This window comes from Schistocerca gregaria, chromosome 1 (assembly GCF_023897955.1).
Source record: "Schistocerca gregaria isolate iqSchGreg1 chromosome 1, iqSchGreg1.2, whole genome shotgun sequence".
NCBI classification, from domain to species: Eukaryota; Metazoa; Arthropoda; class Insecta; order Orthoptera; family Acrididae; genus Schistocerca; species Schistocerca gregaria.
The window spans coordinates 401,675,328-401,698,331 of record NC_064920.1 but is presented as its reverse complement, the minus strand read 5'-3'; the positions used below and the strand labels follow the sequence as shown (position 1 = coordinate 401,698,331).

The 23,004-nt window shown below is 41.7% G+C and overlaps 1 protein-coding gene across 1 annotated transcript in view; it reads left to right on the top strand.

The window, feature by feature from the left end:
* The first annotated feature begins 208 nt into the window (after window positions 1–208).
* Window positions 209–23,004, top strand: part of LOC126349211 (kelch-like protein 18) — a 140,849-nt gene continuing 118,053 nt past the window's right edge. Inside the window, exons 1-2 of the mRNA XM_050002411.1 lie at window positions 209–429; window positions 10,786–10,916. Of these exons, the coding sequence (XP_049858368.1) occupies window positions 307–429; window positions 10,786–10,916 (254 nt within the window). The 5' untranslated portion in view covers window positions 209–306. The remainder of the gene's footprint in view (window positions 430–10,785; window positions 10,917–23,004) is intronic.

The window sequence follows — 23,004 nt, the reverse complement described above, 5'->3', positions numbered from 1 at the left end:
TACTAGTGCCGACATTGTGCATGCTCTGTTGCCTGTGTCTATGTGCCTGTGGTTCTGTCAGTGTGATCATGTGATGTATCTGACCCCAGGAATGTGTCAATGAAGTTTCCCCTTCCTGGGACAATGAATTCACGGTGTTCTTATTTCAATTTCCAGGAGTGTAGTTATATAATGAATAATCGATACCACGAGTTCGATCCATCAATCTATCGATTCCGGTTCGTAAATTCGAATCGTAGCAGCAATGTTGTAAATGTAAATTAAATTGTGTATTTTGTTTGAAAAGTGAGGATATTGATAGTAGTGATGCAGCCCGAAACTGAAAACGAAGAATGTATTATATTTCAGCAATTGGACTTATTTTCTCAAGGGTTTCCTATTATGGAAGAAATTCGGCGGCAGGGTAAATTATGCGACGTGACGTTAAAGGTAGTGTAATTGTTTTGATGAGTAAACGAATGACAAGTAATGGGATAAATTGCTGCCGAAAAGTCATGGAAGTAGACAGATCCTAATAGTTATATTCTACAAATACAGGCGCACTTCACGCTTGCTGCTTTCGCATTAAAGACTCTACATTGTTTGATGACTTCAATGGTTAAAGGGAAAATATGTCAACAAATCAGTCGTTAATGAAGCATTACAACTGACTTTAGATATGCATGCATCAGTACACTGTTTTTAAGACATGCATTTCCCAATTTCTATACTTGATTTTTTTTCTGTTTAGGAAAATAGGAAAATCATAACTTTTCTTGCAGTGAGATTTTCATAATTGGAGCCTCTGCACGCACACTGCATAAAAACCTGGTAACTGATGGCGTGATTACTTGTCACCTTTTCTGTTCTCAGTTTCCTGTGTTCTGCAACCTGTCAAAATTTAGCACAGATTTTCATAACAACTGCTTTAATATTCATGAAGCCTCAGAAGCTGCTGATCTGTGTGGTTTCTGTTATTCTACCTTGTTTTCATATTAATAGAAAATAATGTGTTTTATATTAAGCTAATAATAATCTGTCACCACCACTACCACTCATCGTATACAAATCAACAAATTTTTACTGCAGGCTTTGTCAAATGTTTATAAAATACCTACTATGGAAATGACATACTTTTTTTTTCTTACTGTGTCAAATTCTAAATTGTATTTATTGACTAGAATTACGTGTCACTCAGATATTCTTTTGTTTTTAAGTGCTGGTTTGCTGTGTCAGACTTTTAATGCTATTTGATAAATGACTAGCTTTTAATAAGGAAAATGTCACAGAATTTCTTTACAGTTATGAATTAGCTTAGTGAGACAATATATAACCTACATATTTTTGAGTTCTTTACTTGCTGAAGTGAATGGCACAGCTGAATGTGAACCAAGAAAACCAGAAAAAAATCAAACTGTTTTCAACTGTCATGAGATGTCTACACCAGAAAAGCAAGCACAAGTGAAGGAAGCTTCACACTTGAAGATGTCTGCCTTAAAAAACTGGGATAAGAAAAAACGTAGAAATCAACAACATGTACTAGGACACAGGGAAAGAAACTGAGTTGAACAGGAAACTTTCAAATGTTGGAGCAAAGTGGGCAAGTTTATGGAAAGTGCAGTCTGAGGAAACTTAAGTGAATTAAATGTGAGGCTGGAAAAAAGTTATATTTGATGAATCTTCTGGCTGATGTTATTTTAGATGACGTGTCTGATTGTGAGATGAAACGTTATGGTATTTTTTCTTGCTGTAATATAATGTTTGCTATATTGACAAGTGTGACATTAGGATGGAATTCCAGAGCCAACACATCTGTTGGAACTACTCTAGCCATATTCACAACTACAGCCTTAGGCCTGTGTATAAAATTTCATTCGGTTACAGAGGGGAAAATGTAAAATTTGAACCAGACCATAGGTCATTACTTCTAAGACAGTATTGTTTGGCATTTGGTATACATGCTAAATTGATTAAAGAAATTCTGTTTACATTGTTTTGAATTTTACATCATTGTTTTGAATTTTACATCATTGTTTTGAATTTTACATCATTGTTTTGAATTTTACATCACTAATTTTTCTACATATATCCACACACATATTGTACAGGCATATTATACCAATTTTATATGGTTACTGACATTTTTAGTAGTGGACATTCTTTTGAAAAGCTCCCCACACAAATAAGGGTATGCCTCAACAGAAGCATGCACCAACTGTAACTTGTTTCATAGGAGTAAATTATTATAGTCTGAAATTTGTTAAAATCTGCCCCCGGATGTCAGCTGAGTGACAATGTTTTGTAGCAGGGAGATCCCATGGTGACTCGTGTTACATTTTGAAATCTGTGTTTTGTTATGTTGGTTTTTTATTAATCTATAAACCCATATTTTCTTTTGTAAATCATCATCATATATTGTGTTATTGAGACAAATGTCTTAAGCAGGGAAGAGCATTAAGATTACAGAAAAAGAATGTAATTTATGTTGTGACTTACATTACAAATTTGATACAATCTATCCTAATTTAAATTTTAGGTCAAAGTTGCCCTCAAACATTAGGAGTATGTATCTGCTTTTTATCGCAGAAAATGCATATTAGTTTGGCATTCAAATGATACAGGTACAGATTTCTAAAAATTTTATATCACTTTGAAATATTGTAATACGTTGGGGGGGGGGGGGGGGGGGGGAGAAACCCAACCATGTGATTCAATGTTACATGAGTCATGTTAATTGCTACTTATTGTTGGAAAAACTTTTTTCCTGCAAGGCAGAGAAAAAAAGACATTATGTACCAAGTAAGAGGAACGTAAAATCAACATTTCACTTTTTAAACACTACAAAAAATTATAGGAATGACATCTGGAAAATAAACTGTAAATTCAGGTAAAAGTCAGAGAACTGAAAATACCCTCTTGCATTGACAACATTAGGTGGATTAATTTAATTTCTTCCGCTGTGTACAGTACTTCATCACATTTTACAGGTCATTTCCAGTAGTGACCAGCAAGCTCCATTGCACCGATTAGCTAAGAATTTTCAAAAAGTGCATGTACATCTCCAGCATTGAATTTAGAGTCATATTCTACTTTGTACCAGTCTCCAATTTTCACACTTTCTATAGTTTATTGAGTATAATGATCTGCAGCAGAGAAATTCTTTGGAGACAGCAGATATGTACTCCTTCCATGTAATGAAAGCGTTGAGTGCTTTTTATATTTGCTAGTGAATATGCTGAAGAAAATATTTGAACCAGATTAAGTTTCACATTGATTCCTTGAGTTTTCCATTTATTTACTGCATTCCACACTTGTCGTTCTGCAACTGCATGAATTCCATCTACGTCTCCGTTACCATGGAACGTGGCAAATAACGTCCAGTAAATTTCCACATTATGCAATGATCGAAACTGAGATACAGCAGTGTGAGGAGGGTCTATCTGATCAGATTGTGAAACTACCTTCACATTTTCAGGTATAGCTGACACTACTTTGCTAATGAATGCAATTGCAGTATCCTTGGAATGGGTTAAGTTGTCTGAAAGAAAACAGTTGGGTGGTGAGAACATGAATGTCACATTGACACTGAAAATACTAACTTCTGCACAATGTGCACTTTGCACCTCATCTTGATAAAAACAGGTGTAATTTTCAACAAAATCAATGTGTAGCAGCCCTTGGAACCTTGGCTCAGAACCATTTCTTTTTTATAATGCAGATTGAGCTGTCTTTGTATAACAATGAAGAAGAAACTGAGGAATTGTAGAAACTGTGAATTTCACTTATCAGCTGTGGAGCCTTCTTCTTTGTTTTTAATAATTTTAGAGCCATTTTCTTCTATCTTCCAAACATACCATAATAAATTCACAATTTCTAGCACATCAATTTGTAGGCTTTGTTGAAACCTCTAATATTCTGACACGTGTTACATTCATTCTGCCAACAAAAGCTCACTTTGTGGCTGACATATGATGGTTGATACAAATCGTTATGCCATAAGCCGGAATATTATCATGTGTCTTATGAAGGCTGCTGATGGCATTTATAAAATTTTAATGATATTTCACAATCATACGTTATGAGATAGTTAGCTGCTTAATCGAACATGTGGTGGGCGTACTTGTGCAATCTTAGATTTCAGCTTGCTCATGTTTGAATGCCTCACATGTTTCCATGATGGACATGACTAACTGATGAATATGGACTGTCTTTTTTCTCATTATTTTCTCTAATTACTATTGTGTCCTTCCTGCTCGATGACTGTTGACTTAACATTGTGGCGACAGTAGGAACCAACTATCAAGTCTCTAGTTTCAGAACTAAGATCTCAGTTTTGTGGATTACTCCCATGACTGGGTCTTTTGGACTTTCCACTTGATGCATTTTCACATAAGTTACTGAACAATTTACAGACAACTACGACTTTACGTTGTGGTGAAGATGCCAAGAATTGATTGGTTTGCGCCACAGCTTTATCCAGATAACTATGTGACTTATACAGTGACAGAACAGCTATACTAGGTTGCTGATCTTGCATCTTATGTTACCCATGTTTTCTAACTCTCTCCCAAGTTTGAGCTCTTCTTTCTTCAAATAACAGTCGTTGCTTATGTTGACTCAATAGTAGAAACTTTTCTTTCTGCTCCTGGTGGCTTTTTCTAGCTTTGTCCAGATGCTGCTTCTTAGTTTCTTAATATTTTTCTTCACTGTTTAACATTTCCCTCCTTCTGCTCTGTCTTTGCTGATATTAAGGGCATCCTCTTCTTCTAACCTTAAAATAATACATCTGTGACTCAAATGATGTAACTCACGTTACACATTTAACTTTTTGTTTTTACGATATTGGTCGAGATTGGGAAATCTTTAGTAGTGATATTAGTTACACATTCACACAAAGAAGTAAATTATTGAACAAGATAAAGTTGACTGTAACATCCCTCTTCATATAAAAACTTAATTACATGAAAGTGTTTCATGTTACATGAAAGTTCATGATGTTGTATTATATTATTTATCCTAACTGTTAATTTACCAGATTCATTATTGTACTCTTTATGCAATAATTTGGGTATGTAACTTTAATATAAATACTGATATAAATACTGATATGCTAATTCTTACCTGCCAGTTAATTGATGTGAATGAACAAAATCTCCAATAATTCACACTCTCATCACATGAAAAACATATGGCCTTATAAATATGGCTACAAGTTATGGAGGGAAAGCAATAATGGGCCATAACCCATTGTTGCCATACAGTAAAAAGTCCAGCCTTTTCAAACAATGTATAAAAGTACCAAATTTTAAACTTTTAAAAATCCTAGGTGTGTACTACTGTACATGGAATATCCAAGCAATGCTTAGAGTTTCCTACTCATCCTAACTGAGAAATTGCTTTGTGGGAATGCTGTTTCCTCAGCAAATTTCATTCGTAAAATCTTCTCAGGATCAGTCGCAGGACAGCAGTGTATTCTGGAAGGTAGGAGACGAGATACTGGCAGAAGTAAAGCTGTGAGGACGGGGCGTGAGTCGTGCTTCGGTAGCTCAGATGATAGAGCACTTGCCTGCGAAAGGCAAAGGTCCCGAGTTCGAGTCTCGGTCGGGCACACAGTTTTAATCTGCCAGGAAGTTTTTATTCTGACAATGTTCCAATGAAATAATAATTTTGGTCACTTTTCAGGAGTGTAGAATAGGTCCAGGAGTAATTAGGTATAGGCTACACATACTTCCTACCTGCTGCCTCTACCGGCTTATTTCATGAGCACTGTGTGTTTAGTTTTTTTTGTCTTTTTATTTATATGTATTTTATTCCCCCCCCCCCCCCCCCCCCCCCTCCAGTCTGGTAAAATGCATTTTTGTAAGCCAATAAGAATAAACTGAATAGTGAACATTACATTACCTTGCATGTTATCCTTTCCCTTGTTCTTGTCAGTGTTTTCTATATATTCCTTTCTTTGTCAGTTCTGCAGAGAACCTCCTCATTACTTATAATCTTATCAGTACATCTGATTTCCAACATTCTTCTGTAGCACCACATCTCAGACACTTCAATTCTTTTCCATTCTGGTTTTCCCACTGCCCACGATTCACTACTATATGTTCTGTGTTCCAAAACTACAGCCTGAGAAATTTCTTCCTCAAATTAAGGGATATGTTTGATACCAGTAGACTTCTTTTGGCCAGGAATGCCCCTTTTGCCAGTTCTAGTATGCTTCTTATGTCTTCCATAATGTGTTATTTTTCTTCCAAAGTAGAAGTAATTTACTTCATCCACTTTGTGAACACCAGTTCTAATTTCTGTGGCTTCATGTTACTTGTGTCTTTTTCGCAGTTTACTCTCAGTCCATATTCTGTACTCAGTTCGTTTAACACTTCCAGTAATTCTTCTTCACTTCCACTCTGGATAGCAATGTCTTCAGCGAATCTTGTCATTGATATCCTTTCACCTTGAATTTTAATCTCACTTTTGATCCTCTTTTTGCTTCTGCGAGGTATGTAGTAAACATAAGGGGTGAAAGACTACAACCCTGTCGTATACCCTAGGGAACAGTCATTAGTGGGCAGCTTCTGGGGAAACTGCTGTACGTTAATCATGCAAGTGGGACTCTGTTAGAGTGGACTGTTCTTTCCCTAGCTGCTCATGGGTTCGAGATGGAACCTCAAAATTTTCTCTTCCACCTCTCCAGCGGAATGAGGGCTGTTGGTAGGTACCAACACCCCATTGCTCAAGAGGCTTTTTGTGATGAGGCCTCCAGATCCTGGACTTGTTCAGAGTAGTTCCATTTTTAGTAACAATGCATGCTGCAAGTCAGAATGCGTTTTAAAAGAAGAGGAGAAAGCTTTGTGAAAGTTCCCCCTTTCTACATTTAAAATGTGTTAGAGGGTATAGCAAGAACATTAAAATTTGTTTTCAGATACGCAGTGGGACACTATTCATAGAAACCTCTCATTCTCAACAAGCAGTAGACCTGCAGAAAGTGAAAAGCCTTGGAGAACATTAAAACTGAGCTCCACACCATCGTGAACTGCAACAAAAATGCCGTTATATATGGGAATCTGATGGGCATTTCCAAAGATGAGCTGAAAATTGATTGGACTCAAGGAGGTACTGTTGATGTGCAGAATATCATGAAAAGGGTAGACGGCGATCTGATCAAATATAATCAAACAATGGAAAATCCAGGATGGAATGTAACAATATTATGGAAAGGAAAGTTACGACTCACTATATAGCGGAGATGCTGAGTTGCAGATAGGCACAACAAAAAGACTGTCGCAAATGAAGCTTCATCAGAAATAGATGACACACACATACACACACACACACACACACACACACACACACACTCTTTCACACAAATGCAACTCACACACACATGACTGCAGTCTTAAGAGTGTGGCTACAGTTGCCTGAGACTTCAGTTGTGTGTGTGAGTTGCGTTTGCACTCGTGCGCGCGCGCTCGTGTGTGTGTGTGTGTGTGGTGTGTGTGTGTGTGTGTGTGTGTGTGTGTGTCATTTAGACTCAGCATCTCTGCTATATGGTGGGTGGCAGTTTTCCTTTTCATAATATTGTTACTGATCAAATATGACCCACTCATCCTCACTTTCAATAGCACAAAGCTCTCGAAGTATGTCAGGGCAGGTTTTCTTCATTTTAATGTGCAGCCTTATGTCCCCAAACCAATGTGCTGTTTGCACGCGAGCACTTTGGACACACTAGTTTTGGATGTAAGGGAGAAGCCACTTGGGGCAAATGTGGCAAGGCCACCCACAAAGGAGTCGTTTGTTCTCCTCTTTCAAAGTGTGTAATTTCTCTGGGGATCACCTCGTTTGGAGTAGGGACTGAAGCATATATTTTGAAGAATGAGAGATAAGAGAGGTTAAACTTATGAAGTACATATTGTATGATGTGGCCAAAAAGATTTACAAGGCCATGCTGCACCCAACCCCCATGCCACGTTTGCTGCCTCCAAGGGGTAATTACTGTGTTTGTCAATAATGCCTATTACTCATCTGCACCCCCCCCCCCCCCCCCCCCCACTGCCCCCCTTCGGCTACTGATGTTCTAAATGTTGCAGTTGAAATTCATGTGTGTCAGAGGACCACTGTTTGCTCAAGGTATTCACCTCCATCTCTCGCAGATCTTGTAGAACAACTCCACCAACCGTCTCTCCTACTGGGAGACCTAAGTGCCTATCATGTATTGTGGGACTTGACCTCTTCTTGCCCTCAGGGTCGGGTTTTGTAACCTGAACACAGCACTTCCACTCATTTATGTGCTGCGGCTGGGTCATCCTCAGCCAACAAGCCCTCTTTCTGCTCTCCAGCCCTGGTGAGCTCTATTTAGTGGGAAGTCACTGATGACCTTCATTCTGGTGACCTACATCCCACTCTGGATTCACCTACTGGATGGAACTCTCCTAGAAAGGACACAGCCACAATGGATGCTCAGCAGAGAAAGATGGATGCTGTTCAGCCAGCTGGCTGTGTTTGACAGCATCCAGGAGAGGGTGGACCACATCACACGAGTTAATCCTCCATCACACTGGCTTCTCCACCCCAAAGTCATGAGGTCATCTTCAGAGGCATTCTGTCCCTTGGTGGACTGATTGAGTGGTGTTGACTAATCCAGATCAGATCTTCGGCTCTGCAAAGGTTTAAAGGATTGCCACAGGTTCTAGAAATCAGGAAATATCAGGAAATTACAAACATGTCAGGGAAATTTGAAAAAAACACTGGAAAAATCTCAATTTTTGTCTCATTAGATGAAATGATTTGTTTACTAATGTGTCATGCATGGTCACTGGCTGGAAGAAACTGTGTACATGCACAGCTTCCGTACTCCTTCATTACTACTACTTCTACCCTTCCTACCACTCCCGTCAGCTTGATGTCAGTGCTGCCACCACGTCTTGCCTCTAGCCTAGCAGCTGCCAACGAGAGGCTGGGAGGTGTGAGGAGTCATTTGTTTGGATCTGATTCTCAGAGACTGTAGTCAGAGCAGCTGGAGACAGCAGTCATGTGTGTGTGCTCTTGCTTTCTGATAAAAGCTATGGGTTAAAAATTAGTTGTAAGAATGATTGTCTTTTCTGTGTGTTGGTCTGTGGGTCAGTGATCATCTTTACAGTGAGTTGCTACCCATCCTCATTATTATTGATTCTCAGAGTGTTTGAAGAAGTTATCTGTTGTTGAATGGTTTGATCACCATGGTGTCGTTTCAACAACATGCTGTCTGTGACTTAGGAATAGCTGGCCACACAAGTGGATTTCTGCGATAGGCCAAAACCGCAGGCAGTTTCTGCGGGTACCTTTAATGAATTGGGCCCGCGGGTCTGAAGCTCTTCTGTTCCCACTAATGTGCACGTCCGGCCCATTAATCTAGTCTCACCGATCTGCCCACAGGCTGGATCTGTTTGTGTGTGGTGTAATTCAGCAGATTCTTGAGGTTTATCCATGGACCCAGAACACGTTGCTCCTCAACGGGCACAGGCCATGAACAATGGATTTCATCACAATACCTGTGAAATAATAGGTATAACACAGTGGGTAATAACCGAGAATAACAAACATAGTAGAACCAACATTTTATTGGTGGTCACCTACGGTGTCTGGTTACACAATTCTTTCGTACCTTATACACTTCTTTCAAAGGGCCTACTTTTTTCTGAGGTTTATTTCTGAAATCAGTTAAGGTACTTTAAATCTGTCCTGCGACTCCAGGGTAACGCGTATTTTTGTCACCAAATGTGTTTTGTTTTATTGAAATAAAATAACATCAGTGGTCTTAATGAAACACATACACCATTTGGCTTGCTTTCTCCATCTAAAAACAGGTCATTACAGAAGGTGTTGATGTTAATACTTCAGACTTTTGCACACATCAGGAAATGCCGTCTGCATGCAAGGTTTTTTTAGGTATTTCTTTGTTTGCACTTTTTTTTTTTTTTTTGCCATAGCTGCAAAGATGGATTGTCAACTTACGTCTTACCTTATCCTGGAGACCTCAAAATTTGTCAGGGAAACATGCTAAAATTTATCTGGAAATCAGGGAAATATAAGTGAATTTCACTTGGGGAAACTAGTGGCAATCCTGTTTAAGTGCTGTCCAGTGATAGGAAACCTTGCAGCTTTTCCGTTGGCAAGGCCAAGGCTGCAACACGTCATCAAGAAGATCAGAAAAGGTCGTGACAAGCATTCCTGGCCTCTGTCAGTCATTCCGCTTGTTCAACAACAGTATGGGAAGATGTCAAGAGGATTTCCGGTAAAGGCAGTCGATTACCTGTGGTGGCATCGTTGAAACAGGTGTGTCTCCAAACAACACCTGGAGACATTGCAAGGACAATGGCAGAGCATTTTGCATTGACTGCCACCACTGCCAGCCAAGTATCTAGTGGTTGGTCGTTACTGTACCACCATGGAGGGGATCAAGTTGGACTTCCAGTCCATGAGTTTTGAGCCCTATAACTACCCCTTCTCCATGTGGACCTGTATCGGCACCGTCTGATGTTCATGTTACAGCATCCAATTTCGGTCAATTCCAGTGCAGCATGATGCAGCACTTGCAACTAGTGTCAAAGGAAACCCTTTTACAGTGTTTTAATTCAATATAATGGATAGACCAGTTTTCCGACTCTTGGTGACTTAGTAAGCATCTCACTTTTTTATTGATTGTTATTATTATTATTATTATTATTATTATTATTATTATTATTATTATTATTACTACTACTATTACTGTTACTATTAAATCCTTCTGGAAAATATGCATGTGCTGAAATGGTGTGTTGTCTGCTTGAATTTCAGGTTGATTCACAGTCCTACAGTGCCCACCGAATTGTTCTTGCGGCTACTATTCCCTATTTCAATGCGATGTTTACACATGATATGGTGGAAAGCAAGCAAAGAGAAATAACTATTCAAGGCATTGACTCATCGTAAGGCAACATTAAACTACAAAATTTTTGAATTTTTTTACAGCATATGTTATGTATTTTTGTAATGTTGTTGTAAGATTACTGATTCAGCGTATGCAGTATCTCGCCTAGCTTATAACCATGTACAAGGTTTTTGTGTTGGTCTGATTTCAAGTGCCCTTCTTTAGCTGCAGAAGTTCCCTTAACTTAAGCACAAAAATAAAGATGGCCCATTATTCAAAACTTGGGTGATGAGTAGTACGTACAGAGTGCGTTCCATAAGTAATGCGATCAGTTTTTTTTCTGACACAGTGGTCCATGTTGTAACCAGCTGGGCTAAGTGGAGGGGAGTTAGCTTCAAAACACTCTTTGGCTTATTCGGCTGTGAGGTGCTGGAGAGTCGGGACGTGCATTTCCGTCAACCCCCTTTTGAGTTTATGTAACACGCCACAATGGATCGTTCTGCAGAGCAATGGTACGCTATCGAATTTTGCGTTAAACTTGGGAATTCCACCACCGAAACATTTCCATTACTTCAGCATGCCTTTGGGAATGATTGCTTGTCCAAATCACACGTTTTCTGATGGCACAAGTCGTTCATGGAGGGCTGAGAGGAAAACACCAACGAACCTCGCAGTGGACGGCCATCAACTGAACAAGACGATGAAAATGTGACGCGTGTGCGCTATTGTTTGAACTCTGACAGACAGCTGATCCTTCAATTGATAGCACAAACTCTAAACATATCAAAAACAACCGTTCTCCGCATTGTGACCGAAGATTTGAACATGAGAAAAGTGTGTGCCAAAATCATCCCAAAAGTGTTGACCGACGAACACAAGCACATGCAAGTGCTTCGGTGTCGAGAAATGTTGGAATGCCTCTCTCCCTCCCTGGGATTGTCCTGTGTATCTAGAAGAGCGAGCTGTCCAAGAGATTCGGGTAAAGGGAAAAGTGCCTTACCCAGTAGCTCGCAAGTTACTGGCTAGTCACAAATCCTGTGTTCTCTCTTCTGGTACCTAGAGGTCTGGTCTTGTTATCCCTCGCTCCATGAAGGACATGGGTACGCAGACACACAACCTAAAATTCACCTCTGAGGTTGTCAAATTGCCCAGTGTCAATGTAGCATCACCATTCTCCCATCCAGCTGTGCAACAAGCCATCAAACTCCCACCTCAAGGGGCGCAGTCACCAGCTACACAACTGGTAGGCCGGAAAGGACAGGAGGAGTACTCTCGTGAAGACTTCCTCCATCCCTCAAGCCAAACACCACCCGAGTCTTCCTCTAACTGGTTAGGCTCAAAAAAGCCCACCAAAGGCAAACAGTCTTGGCCTTTGCCAACTCAAAGCTCCTCATTGTAAGCGTGACCACGTGGTACTCTAACCTGGCCGGTCTCTGTATCATTGGTGCGCACCACCAACCGTTTTTCAGCGTTGGACTCCACAGACTGACCGTACAAGCATGCCGACGCTTCTGTGGACCCCATGGAGCAGGATCCTCCTGCTCCTGTGCCCTGTAGTAGCAACTCGACACCGGCTGTCACTCGGCAGCCACCGAGTTGACAACTCTACATCTCTTCCTCATCATTACTGTCCACCAATGGAACATTGACGGCTTTCGGTCCCACAAAGAGGATTTACAACTCCTTTTAGCATCACAGCATCCCTTTGTACTCTGCCTTCAGGAAACAAAATTGCAACTTCATGACTGCTTTGAGCTTTCACATTACTTCCCAATTTGTTTTGACCCTCACCCTGAGGTCAGTATTCCATCTCATGGGGGCATCGTGCTGCTCACACAGGATGACATCCAAAGTCAGTCCTAACCACCAATCTTCAAGCTGTTGCAGGCCATCTTTTCCTTCCCCGCCTGACTTTTTCCCTCTGTACCATTTATGTCCCTCCATCATTCAGTGTCACCCGGGCAGACTTCTTTCAGCTTATAGGGCAGCTGCCTCCCCCATTTTTGCTACTAGGTGACTTTAAAGCGCATAATCCCCTTTGGGGTTTTTACAGGACCTGTCAGAGAGGTGCCCTCTTGGCTGACCTTCTTAACCAATTTAACCTCTTCTGCCTTAAGACTGGAGCACCCACTGTCCTTTCCGATTCCTCGCACACCTAGTCCCATGAGGACACATTCTTTTGCACCGTCCAGCTTGCCCATCATGTTGAGTGGTCCGTTCTTTCTGACACCTTGTGCGGCCATTTCCTGTGTTCTATCCATTTGCTGGCTCCTACCCCATCCCTGTTCATGCCCAAATGGCAGCTTACTAAGGCTGATTGGCAGCTTTACTCCTCCCTGGAGACCTTTGAAGAGCAAGATTTCCTCAGTTGTGATGACCAGGTGGACTATCTCACCAATGTTATCCTTACTGCTGCAGAATATTCCATTCCTCACACTTCCACATTACCACGTCGTTTCCCCGTCCCTTGGTGGACTGATGCATGCCGCAATGCCATTCGCGCAAGGAGACGTGCTCTCCGCATTTTTAACTGTCATCTTATGGTGGCAAACTGCATTCATTACAAACAGATGCGAGCAAAGCATCGCAGTGTTCTTTGGGATAGCAAACAAGCTTTCAGGATTTCATTCACAAGTTCTTTTAACAGTTCTACCCCTTCCTCTGACGTGCGGGCCAACCTCCGATAGCTGTCTGGGACCGAGATCCATTCCCTGTTTCCGGCCTCAGTAGCTGACGATGTTATCGTGGACCCTATTGCTATCTCCAATACCTTGGGCCACCATTTTGTGGAAGTTTCGAGCTCTTCCCAGTATCACCCTGCTTTCCTCCATCGGAAACGAGTGGAGGCGGCTCGGGCGATACCCCTCTCTTCTCAGACTCGTGAGTGCTACAATGCCGCTTTTACGAGGGAGCTCAATCATGCTCTTAGTTTATGCTGATCCTCCGCCCCAGGGCTTGACGCCATCCACATTCAGATGTTCCAGCACCTTTCTCTTGCGGGCAAGTACTTTCTGCTTGACACGTACAACAACCGCATCTGGGCATAGGGCACATTTCCCCGGATGCTGGCGTGAAGCCACCTTCATACCTATACATAGGCCCACCTCCATACCTATACATAGGCCTGGTAAGGACAAAAATCTTCCTTTTAGCTACTGCTCCATCTGCCTTACCAGCTACATTTGCAAGGTGATGGCACGCATGATTCATGCCCGGCTGGTATGGTGGCTCGAGTCTCGAGAATTTAATGACGAATGCACAGTGAGGATTTCAAGCGCAGCGCTCTGCAGTTGACCATCTCATTTCTTTGTTGACCCATGTCATGAATGGTTTTTTGCGGCTGTGGTTTTCGATTTGGGGAAGGCCTATGACACCCACTGGATAACTGGTACCCTCCGTACTCTTTACGCATGGGTCTTCCGTGGCTGTTTGCCCTGTTTCCTTCAAGTATTTTTACAAGATCAAGTTTTCAGGGTATTTGGGGTTCTGCCTTGTCGGACATCTTTATCCAGGAAAACAGGGTGCCTCAGGGTTCCGTCCTGAGTGTTGTCCTCTTTGCTATCACCATTAACCCTATCATGGCCTGTCTCCCACCAGACATCTCTGGCTTCATTTTTGTTGATGATTTTGCCATCTACTGCAGTTCTCCATGGACCTGTCTCACAGCGCAGCGTCTTCAGCAGTGTCTTGATCATCTTTACTCCTGAGCGTCGACAATGGCTTTTGCTTTTCCACTGACAAAACCGTCTGTGTGAATTTCTGGTGACACAAGTGGTTTCTTCCACCATCTTTACATCTTGGGCTTGTTGCCCTTATGTTCATTGAAACTATGAAATTCCTGGGACTCACGCTTGATAGGAAACACTCTTGCTCCCTCCATGTGTCTTACCTGGCAGCCTGTTGTACATGGTTTTTCAGTGTCCTACGTATCCTCAATGGTACTTCCCAGATTGCTGATCAAACCACCCCCCTCCATTTGTACTGGTTCATTGTCTGTTTGAAACTAAACTATGGGTGCTTTGTTTATGCATCTGCACGCCCATCCCTCTTACGCCGTCTCAACACTAATCCACCATCGTGGCATTCGTTTGCCCATGGGTGCCTTTTACACCAGCCTGATTGAGAGTCTGTATGCTGAAGCTACTGAACTACCACTGTCCTACTACCGTGACTTTCTCCTGAACAAGTATGCACACCGTTTGTCTGCCATGCGTGGGGCCACCGATTGTATGCCTTCTTCTTTGAAGATTCCTTTGACTATCAGAATGGGGCTCATCCTTCTTATCTGTTACCTCCTGGAGTCTGCTTTCGGCACTTGCTACAGTGGCTTAACTTCACACTACCTGCATCTTTCCCTGTGGGTGTGAACTCTTTGCCACCTTGGCTTCGTGAAGTGGCCCGTGCTAACCTTGGCCTTCATTCACTTCTTAAGGACACTACTCCAGCCTTGGTCTATCACCTTCAGTTTCACAACCTTCCCATGGAACTTCACAATAATACCTTTGTATACATTGATGGCTCTCGTACTGACCTTGGGGTTGGGTTCTTTCATCATTGGCACGCATGCCTTTAGCTATAGGTTTCCGGCACACTCCTCAGTATTTACAGCTGAGCTCTTCGCCCTGTATCAGGCCACAGAGTACATCCGGTGCCACAGCCTTTTCAGTTGTGTCCTCTGTTCAGACCCAGTGCCTTACACAGTCTATGTGCACTATACACTATACATTGCCCATCCCTTAGTGCAGCAGGTCCAGGAAAACTGTCAACTGCTCACTCTTGGTGGAGCCAGTGTGATGTTTCTGTGGGTTCCTGGTCATGTCAGTCTGCCAAGAAACGAGGCTGCTGACACTGCTGCCAAAGGTGCAGTCTAGTACCTCAGCCCACAAGTACCTATATTCCTTCTTATGATCTCTCTGTTGCCATCTGCCAAGAGGTGGTGTTCCCCTCCCCCAGCGGTGTGGAAAACTTCCTCTGGGAGGAGGTTAGTAACTCGGCTGCCTATTGGGTGCTGCCTATTTAGCCATCGTCATTTGTTATGTGGTGCTACCACACCACTTTGTACACATTGCACCCAAGTATTAACTGTCTGCCACTTCCTGATGGAATCTCCATTTTTTTACCTTTTATGTTCCTGTTCGGCTTTACCATCTGAGTTATTGGCCGTTTTAGCGAATAACACGTGGGCTGTTGACTGCGTTTTACTTTTTATCTGCCAAAGCAATATGGCGAAGGCCATATAAGTTTTATTTTTGGACCTCCATTTCTTTATGGTGTCTTTTTTAGCCCTTTTCCACATGCCTGTTTTTAGCTGTCTTCTGTTATGTCAGTTAGGATTGATGTATAGTCATTTTTTAATTCCTCTCTTTCTTAGAGATCTATGGTTTTGACTTGGGCACATATGACTGCAGTTGTTTTTGCACCCCAAAACAAAACAAACAAACACCATCCTCTCTGGGGCTCTTCTAGAACCTGACTTAGAGATGCCCTCTTGGTTGAACTTCTCAATCAACTCAACCTCATCTACCCTAACAGTGGAGCACCCATGTTCCTTTCAGACTCCACGCACACCTATTACCATTTAGACCTCCCGTTCGGCACTCCCCAGCTTGCTTGTCGTCTCGAGTGGTCTGTTGTCTCTGACACGTACTCGAGTGACGCTTTCCCATGTACTGTCCATTTGTTGACTCCTATCCCACCTTCATGCAAAACCCAACTGGCAGCTTTCTAAGGCTGACTGGAGGCTTTAGTGCTCCCAGGTGACCTTTGCTGAACAACATTTGCCCAGTTGTGATGAACAGGTAGAATACCTTCCAAACATTATTCTTACCGCTGCAGAACATTCCATTCCTCGCACTTCATTTGTACTGCACCGTGTATCAGTCCCTTGGTGGACTGAGGCATGCTGTGACGCAATTCATGAGTGGAGGCGTGCTCTCCGCAGTTTTAACCGTCATCCTATGATGGCGAACTGTATTTTTATAAACAGTCGCGCCTCAGCTTCTCCGCTATATGGTGAGTGGCAACTTTCCTTCTCTGCTGTACATTTACATTTTTTACTGAAAGCATTGCTACTGCACAAAAACTTGGAAGAGATAGTTCAAATCCCTGTCCGCCATTCATATTTATGTTTCTCTCTAGTCCCCTAAAATCACTCCAGATTTTGCTAATGCATGGCTTCCACCATTTCTGGTATCACATTTGAAGTTTCCACATCCTTTTCCTCGGTTAACTTCTTCCTCCATTAGTCATTCAAGTTTAGGTTCAGTTGAATGTCGTAAGCAATGTGAAGGTGATTCTGCTGTGTTCAGTCACCTCATATTTATTCTTGTTTCCCATTTTAGAAATTCCTGTAGTGCTGCTGAGAATAATGTTGGTGCTGTGGGATCTCTTGCCTGACCTCTCTTCCCTATCTTAATATTCCACTATCCTTTTAAGGCTCGTAGAAGCTGTTGCAGTCATGTATACATCATTAATGGAGTACTGCCCTGATGACTTATCTTAGAAAGGGCAAAGAAAGGCAAACCCCCAGCTACGGTATTAGTAGACTTAGAAGAAATTTCTACAATGTTGACTGAAATATACTTCTTGGAATTATAAAGTTATTGGAGATAAAACACAGGAAGCAAAAGATCAGCCAGAATGCGCACAAAAACCAGAATCCAATAGAGGAAAAACAATACGCGATACAACGTGTTGCAGTGGAGAGCATATGATGCAACTGTTAGCTGTGTAACACTTGTGGTCCTGCAGAAGTGATACAATAAGGAGTGAGACACAGCAAACACCAGTAGCCATGCATGTGGTACGTTGCTGTCAGCCTCATTGTGGACAACTTCAAAATATGTCGACTTAAAAGAGACTGGAAAGAAGTATGACTGTCCTTCCAGCTTTGAAAATGAATTCAATGTGTTAGCTCCATTTTATTACACGGCATTGTTTGACCTAAAATGCACCAAATGTAAACTGGCCAGCGACTGCATTCTTATTGCAGACTTTTCAAAATAGGCACCTTGTTTTATTTAATTTCGAAGTAGCACAAGAACCATGGACAATGGCAAAAAGAAAAGCAGTTCATTATCAAACTGTGATATCAGATGATAAGATGCAAAAACAAAATCGTGGTTTATTTTTTTTTTTTACCTGAGTAATTTCTTCATAATCGAATTCCATAACAATAGTTGTTAATTTTTTTATACGAAAAATAAAAGTTTTTCCGATAATCTAATTACAAAGATGGCAGTAACGTTACTTATTTTTACCAATGTGAGTTGGTTCAGTGTTGTATTGTTAGTTGTATAGCATATCATATCGCCTCAGTGTGATATGGCCTAAGAGTCAGAGGACATGAAAGGGTGTCAGCAAATGAGAAGGAAGTGAAAGTTTGTAGCATATGCACCATGTTGTTCATTCTGTGCTCTGAGATACCAGTAACAGAAACAAAGAAGAAATTGAAAAAAAGGAGAATTACAGTCCAGGGAGAAGAAATAAAAACATAACGGTTTTCTGACGATGTAGTAATTTTGTCAGAGATGCAAAGGACTTGGTAAAGCAGTTTAATGAAGTGAGTAGTGTCTTGGAAACAGGTTATAAGATGAATCTACAATAAAATAAAGTAAATGTAATTGAGTGCAGTCAAATTAAATCAGATAATGATGAGAGAATAAGAATAGAAAATAGTAGTAGAAAACTTAGACCTCTTGAGTAGCAAAATAACTGATGACAGTTAAGCTAAGCAAGAAATCAGTTATAAACCAGTAAGAAAGAGAGACGTAGAGTGACAAGAAACAGAATGCTGTAGTGAAGCTGTAGACCTATTCCATGAAGTTAAGAAGAGTAGAAGAAGAAGAAATTGATTACAGCAGAAGTAAAAAGTACGTAATTGTAGACTCAGATAAACAATAAATTTTTCCATAAAAAAGCTAAATATGTTAATGTTGAATAAAATTTAAGTTTTAGGAAGTCTTTTCTGAAAGTATTTGTTGGGAATGAGATCTTGTTCAGAAGTGAAACACGGACAATAAACAATACAGACAAACCAATAATACATATTTTTGAAGTGTCACTGAACAATGCTGAAGATTAGATGGGTGGATAGAGTAACTGAAGAGGTATCTAATTGCATTGGACCAAGCAAGGTGGTACCCATATGTAGGGTTTCCATGATGTGATATCCCAAAATTGTTCCAGGCAAATACCAGGAAGGTTCCTGTGAAAGGGCACCATGATTTCTTTCCAATCCTTGAAATGATCCAAGGTTTTGCTCCGTCTCTAATGACCTCGTTGTTGACATGTTGTTAAACTTGAATCTTCCTTCCTTCTTTCTTGAATCACTTGGGGGATAAAAGAGCTTTATGGCTGAACTAGGCTAAAGAAATGAAGGATAAAATCAACAATGGAAAATCTGGGAGAAACGTAATGACTAAGGGGCACAAAATGAAACTGTGGGGTATTCTGTGATGTGTCATATTGTTACTAGAAAAGGAAGACAGGTTGAAAAGACACATCACCAAGGTACAAAGGAATAGTTGATTTGATAGTTGAAAACGGGGGAAAATTGTAAAGAGAGACAAAGTGTTGAATACAATAAGCAGGTTCAAATGGATGTAGGCTGGAGAGCTGCACCAAAGCCTTTTTCAGACTAATGACTGCAACAGTAACAAACTGAAGCACTGCCTTGTGTAGTGTCTTTATGAAATAATTACAAATTACGTTATAATCAAAATGAAAACTGACAATTAAGGCTTATAGTGGTCAAATCAGAGGATCAGTTTTATATGATACATGAGAGAATGTTGTATCTGTGACTCTTTGAATTACAAGCACTAAGAGCTATTACAAGTAAATGAAAAAGAGCATTCCTCTTACTCTTAGTCATCAAAGAAATTGCAGGGAGAGACATCATGACTAAGGGTGCATCAAATGGAACAATGGGGTTTTCTGTGATACGTCCTATCCTAATGCTGTGACTGACAAAGAAGAAATAGTCTTGTTGTAATGCAAACATTCTAGTTTGTTTTATATCAAGGCATGTATTAGGCGAGTGCTATAGTCACATTGCAGTTTTGTGACTTAATGCTTTGCCACACAGGACACAGTGTGTTTCTGCCTGCCGTGATCCAGTGATACATTTGTACAATGCATCACTGCATTACCCCTGTCACACGTGGGGTGGTATGTCACAGTGAAATGGTTTTGATTGCGGCGGTAGACGACATGTTTGTACAAAATCACAAAGTCTTGCGCGGTCCAGGCAATTTACATCAGCTCGACAAGGGCTTTTTTCAAGTGGGAGATGAAACAATGGTTCATAGAAAAATGTGAGAAAGTACACATACTTGTACAACACTTCACACCAGTTCTTCAAAAATGTAGTTAAAACAGCAGAAACATGGGCCATGATTGCAGAGGAGCTGAATGTTACTAGTAAGTACGAATATGTTATTATTTCACAAAATTATTTTATTATGTAGTTATTACTTATTATTAGGTACCCCATACAAGTATTACAAATAATGTCTGTTGAAGTTATGTCCGACTGACAAAATAACCAGTAAAACTTCCGCAGATGTGAATTGCAGCATGGGTTCACCTTGGATTGGTAGCATATGTTGGCAACAGCACTTGCATAGGCTGTATGACTCCTTCACTTTGATCATTAGCTGAATGTTCACTGTCATTCTTCATTGTACTGAAGTTATGAAACAGCAAGCTGCTTTAACTATGCAGTCTGCAACTGACTTACCTGTATCTATGGTTCTCAGAAATACATGCCATTTCATAGCTAATATACTGAATGCATTTTCAACGACACGGCGTGCTCAAGAGAGCTGTGTATTGAAACTTTTTTTTTCTGGGATCAGAAGATCATTCTGGCTTTTGGATATGGTCTCGTTAGGTGTGTTTGAAGCGCAAAGCCTTCTTCATCAACGATAATATGAGGAATGGGGACGTGTGTGTCAGGCAGAGATATTGGAGGTAGAACTGTTCTTCCAGCAATATTGTTGGTAGAATGCTGAATTGTCAAAAATAGTACTGTCGCTATTTCATCCATAACTTCACATGTCAACGACTGTAAACTTGTAGATTGGGTCCACCAATGCTAAATGAGTGAAAAATGGTTTTTATAATAATATTTCTCAGATCCGTTATCATTCGGACATTTTAATTTGATGTGTTTGCCATCTATGCTTCCAAAAGAGTTTGGAAAAGCCCATTGTGCTGTTTCCGCATCTGTGGCATGGGAGGAGACAAACAGTTTGGCCATAAAATATTCCATATTTCTCTACAAACTTCACTCACTATCTTGGAAACAGTTGGAACGCCCCAAGTGGAAAGAAAAAGTGATGGTCTGGAAACTGCTGATTGTAAAATCTGTGTATTAATTTCCATCCTTTCTTTTTTTTAAAATTTTTATTATTGTAATTATACATATCACTTGTTTCTGACCCATGCAATGGCTTAATAATAATAATCATATACACTCCTGGAAATTGAAATAAGAACACCGTGAATTCATTGTCCCAGGAAGGGGAAACTTTATTGACACATTCCTGGGGTCAGATACATCACATGATCACACTGACAGAACCACAGGCACATAGACACAGGCAACAGAGCATGCACAATGTCGGCACTAGTACAGTGTATATCCACCTTTCGCAGCAATGCAGGCTGCTATTCTCCCATGGAGACGATCGTAGAGATGCTGGATGTAGTCCTGTGGAACGGCTTGCCATGCCATTTCCACCTGGCCCCTCAGTTGGACCAGCGTTCGTGCTGGACGTGCAGACCGCGTGAGACGACGCTTCATCCAGTCCCAAACATGCTCAATGGGGGACAGATCCGGAGATCTTGCTGGTCAGTGTAGTTGACTTACACCTTCTAGAGCTCGTTGGGTGGCACGGGATACATGCGGACGTGCATTGTCCTGTTGGAACAGCAAGTTCCCTTGCCGGTCTAGGAATGGTAGAACGATGGGTTCGATGACGGTTTGGATGTACCGTGCACTATTCAGTGTCCCCTCGACGATCACCAGAGGTGTACGGCCAGTGTAGGAGATCGCTCCCCACACCATGATGCTGGGTGTTGGCCCTGTGTGCCTTGGTCGTATGCAGTCCTGATTGTGGCGCTCACCTGCACGGCGCCAAACACGCATACGACCATCATTGGCACCAAGGCAGAAGCGACTCTCATCGCTGAAGACGACACGTCTCCATTCGTCCCTCCATTCACGCCTGTCGCGACACCACTGGAGGCGGGCTGCACGATGTTGGGGCGTGAGCGGAAAACGGCCTAACGGTGTGCGGGACCGTAGCCCAGCTTCATGGAGACGGTTGCGAATGGTCCTCGCCGATACCCCAGGAGCAACAGTGTCCCTAATTTGCTGGGAAGTGGCGGTGCGGTCCCCTACGGCACTGCGTAGGATCCTACGGTCTTGGCATGCATCCGTGCGTCGCTGCGGTCCGGTCCCAGGTCGACGGGCATGTGCACCTTCCGCCGACGACTGGCGACAACATCTATGTACTGTGGAGACCTCACGCCCCACGTGTTGAGCAATTTGGCGGTACGTCCACCCGGCCTCCCGCATGCCCACTATACGCCCTCGCTCAAAGTCCGTCAACTGCACATACGGTTCACGTCCACGCTGTCGCGGCATGCTACCAGTGTTAAAGACTGCGATGGAGCTCCGTATGCCACGGCAAACTGGCTGACACTGACGGCGGCGGTGCACAAATGCTGTGCAGCTAGCGCCATTCGACGTCCAACACCGCGGTTCCTGGTGTGTCCGCTGTGCCGTGCGTGTGATCATTGCTTGTACAGCCCTCTCGCAGTGTCCGGAGCAAGTATGGTGGGTCTGACACACCGGTGTCAATGTGTTCTTTTTTCCATTTCCAGGAGTGTAGTTTACATTCAAATTTGATTTAGATGATGAAGCCAAATTGAAATGGAAAAATTTATGAGACAGTTATTTGAGACACAAGAAAAGCTTAAAAGGTGTAACGGGACAGGTCAGAAAGTATCACAAGTGGCCAAGGAGTGAACATATGCAATTTTTGAAAGATACGCTTTGATCCCATTCTACAATCAGCAATATACCAAATGTCGATATTGAAGATTCTTGATCACTTGATGATGAAATTCCTGAA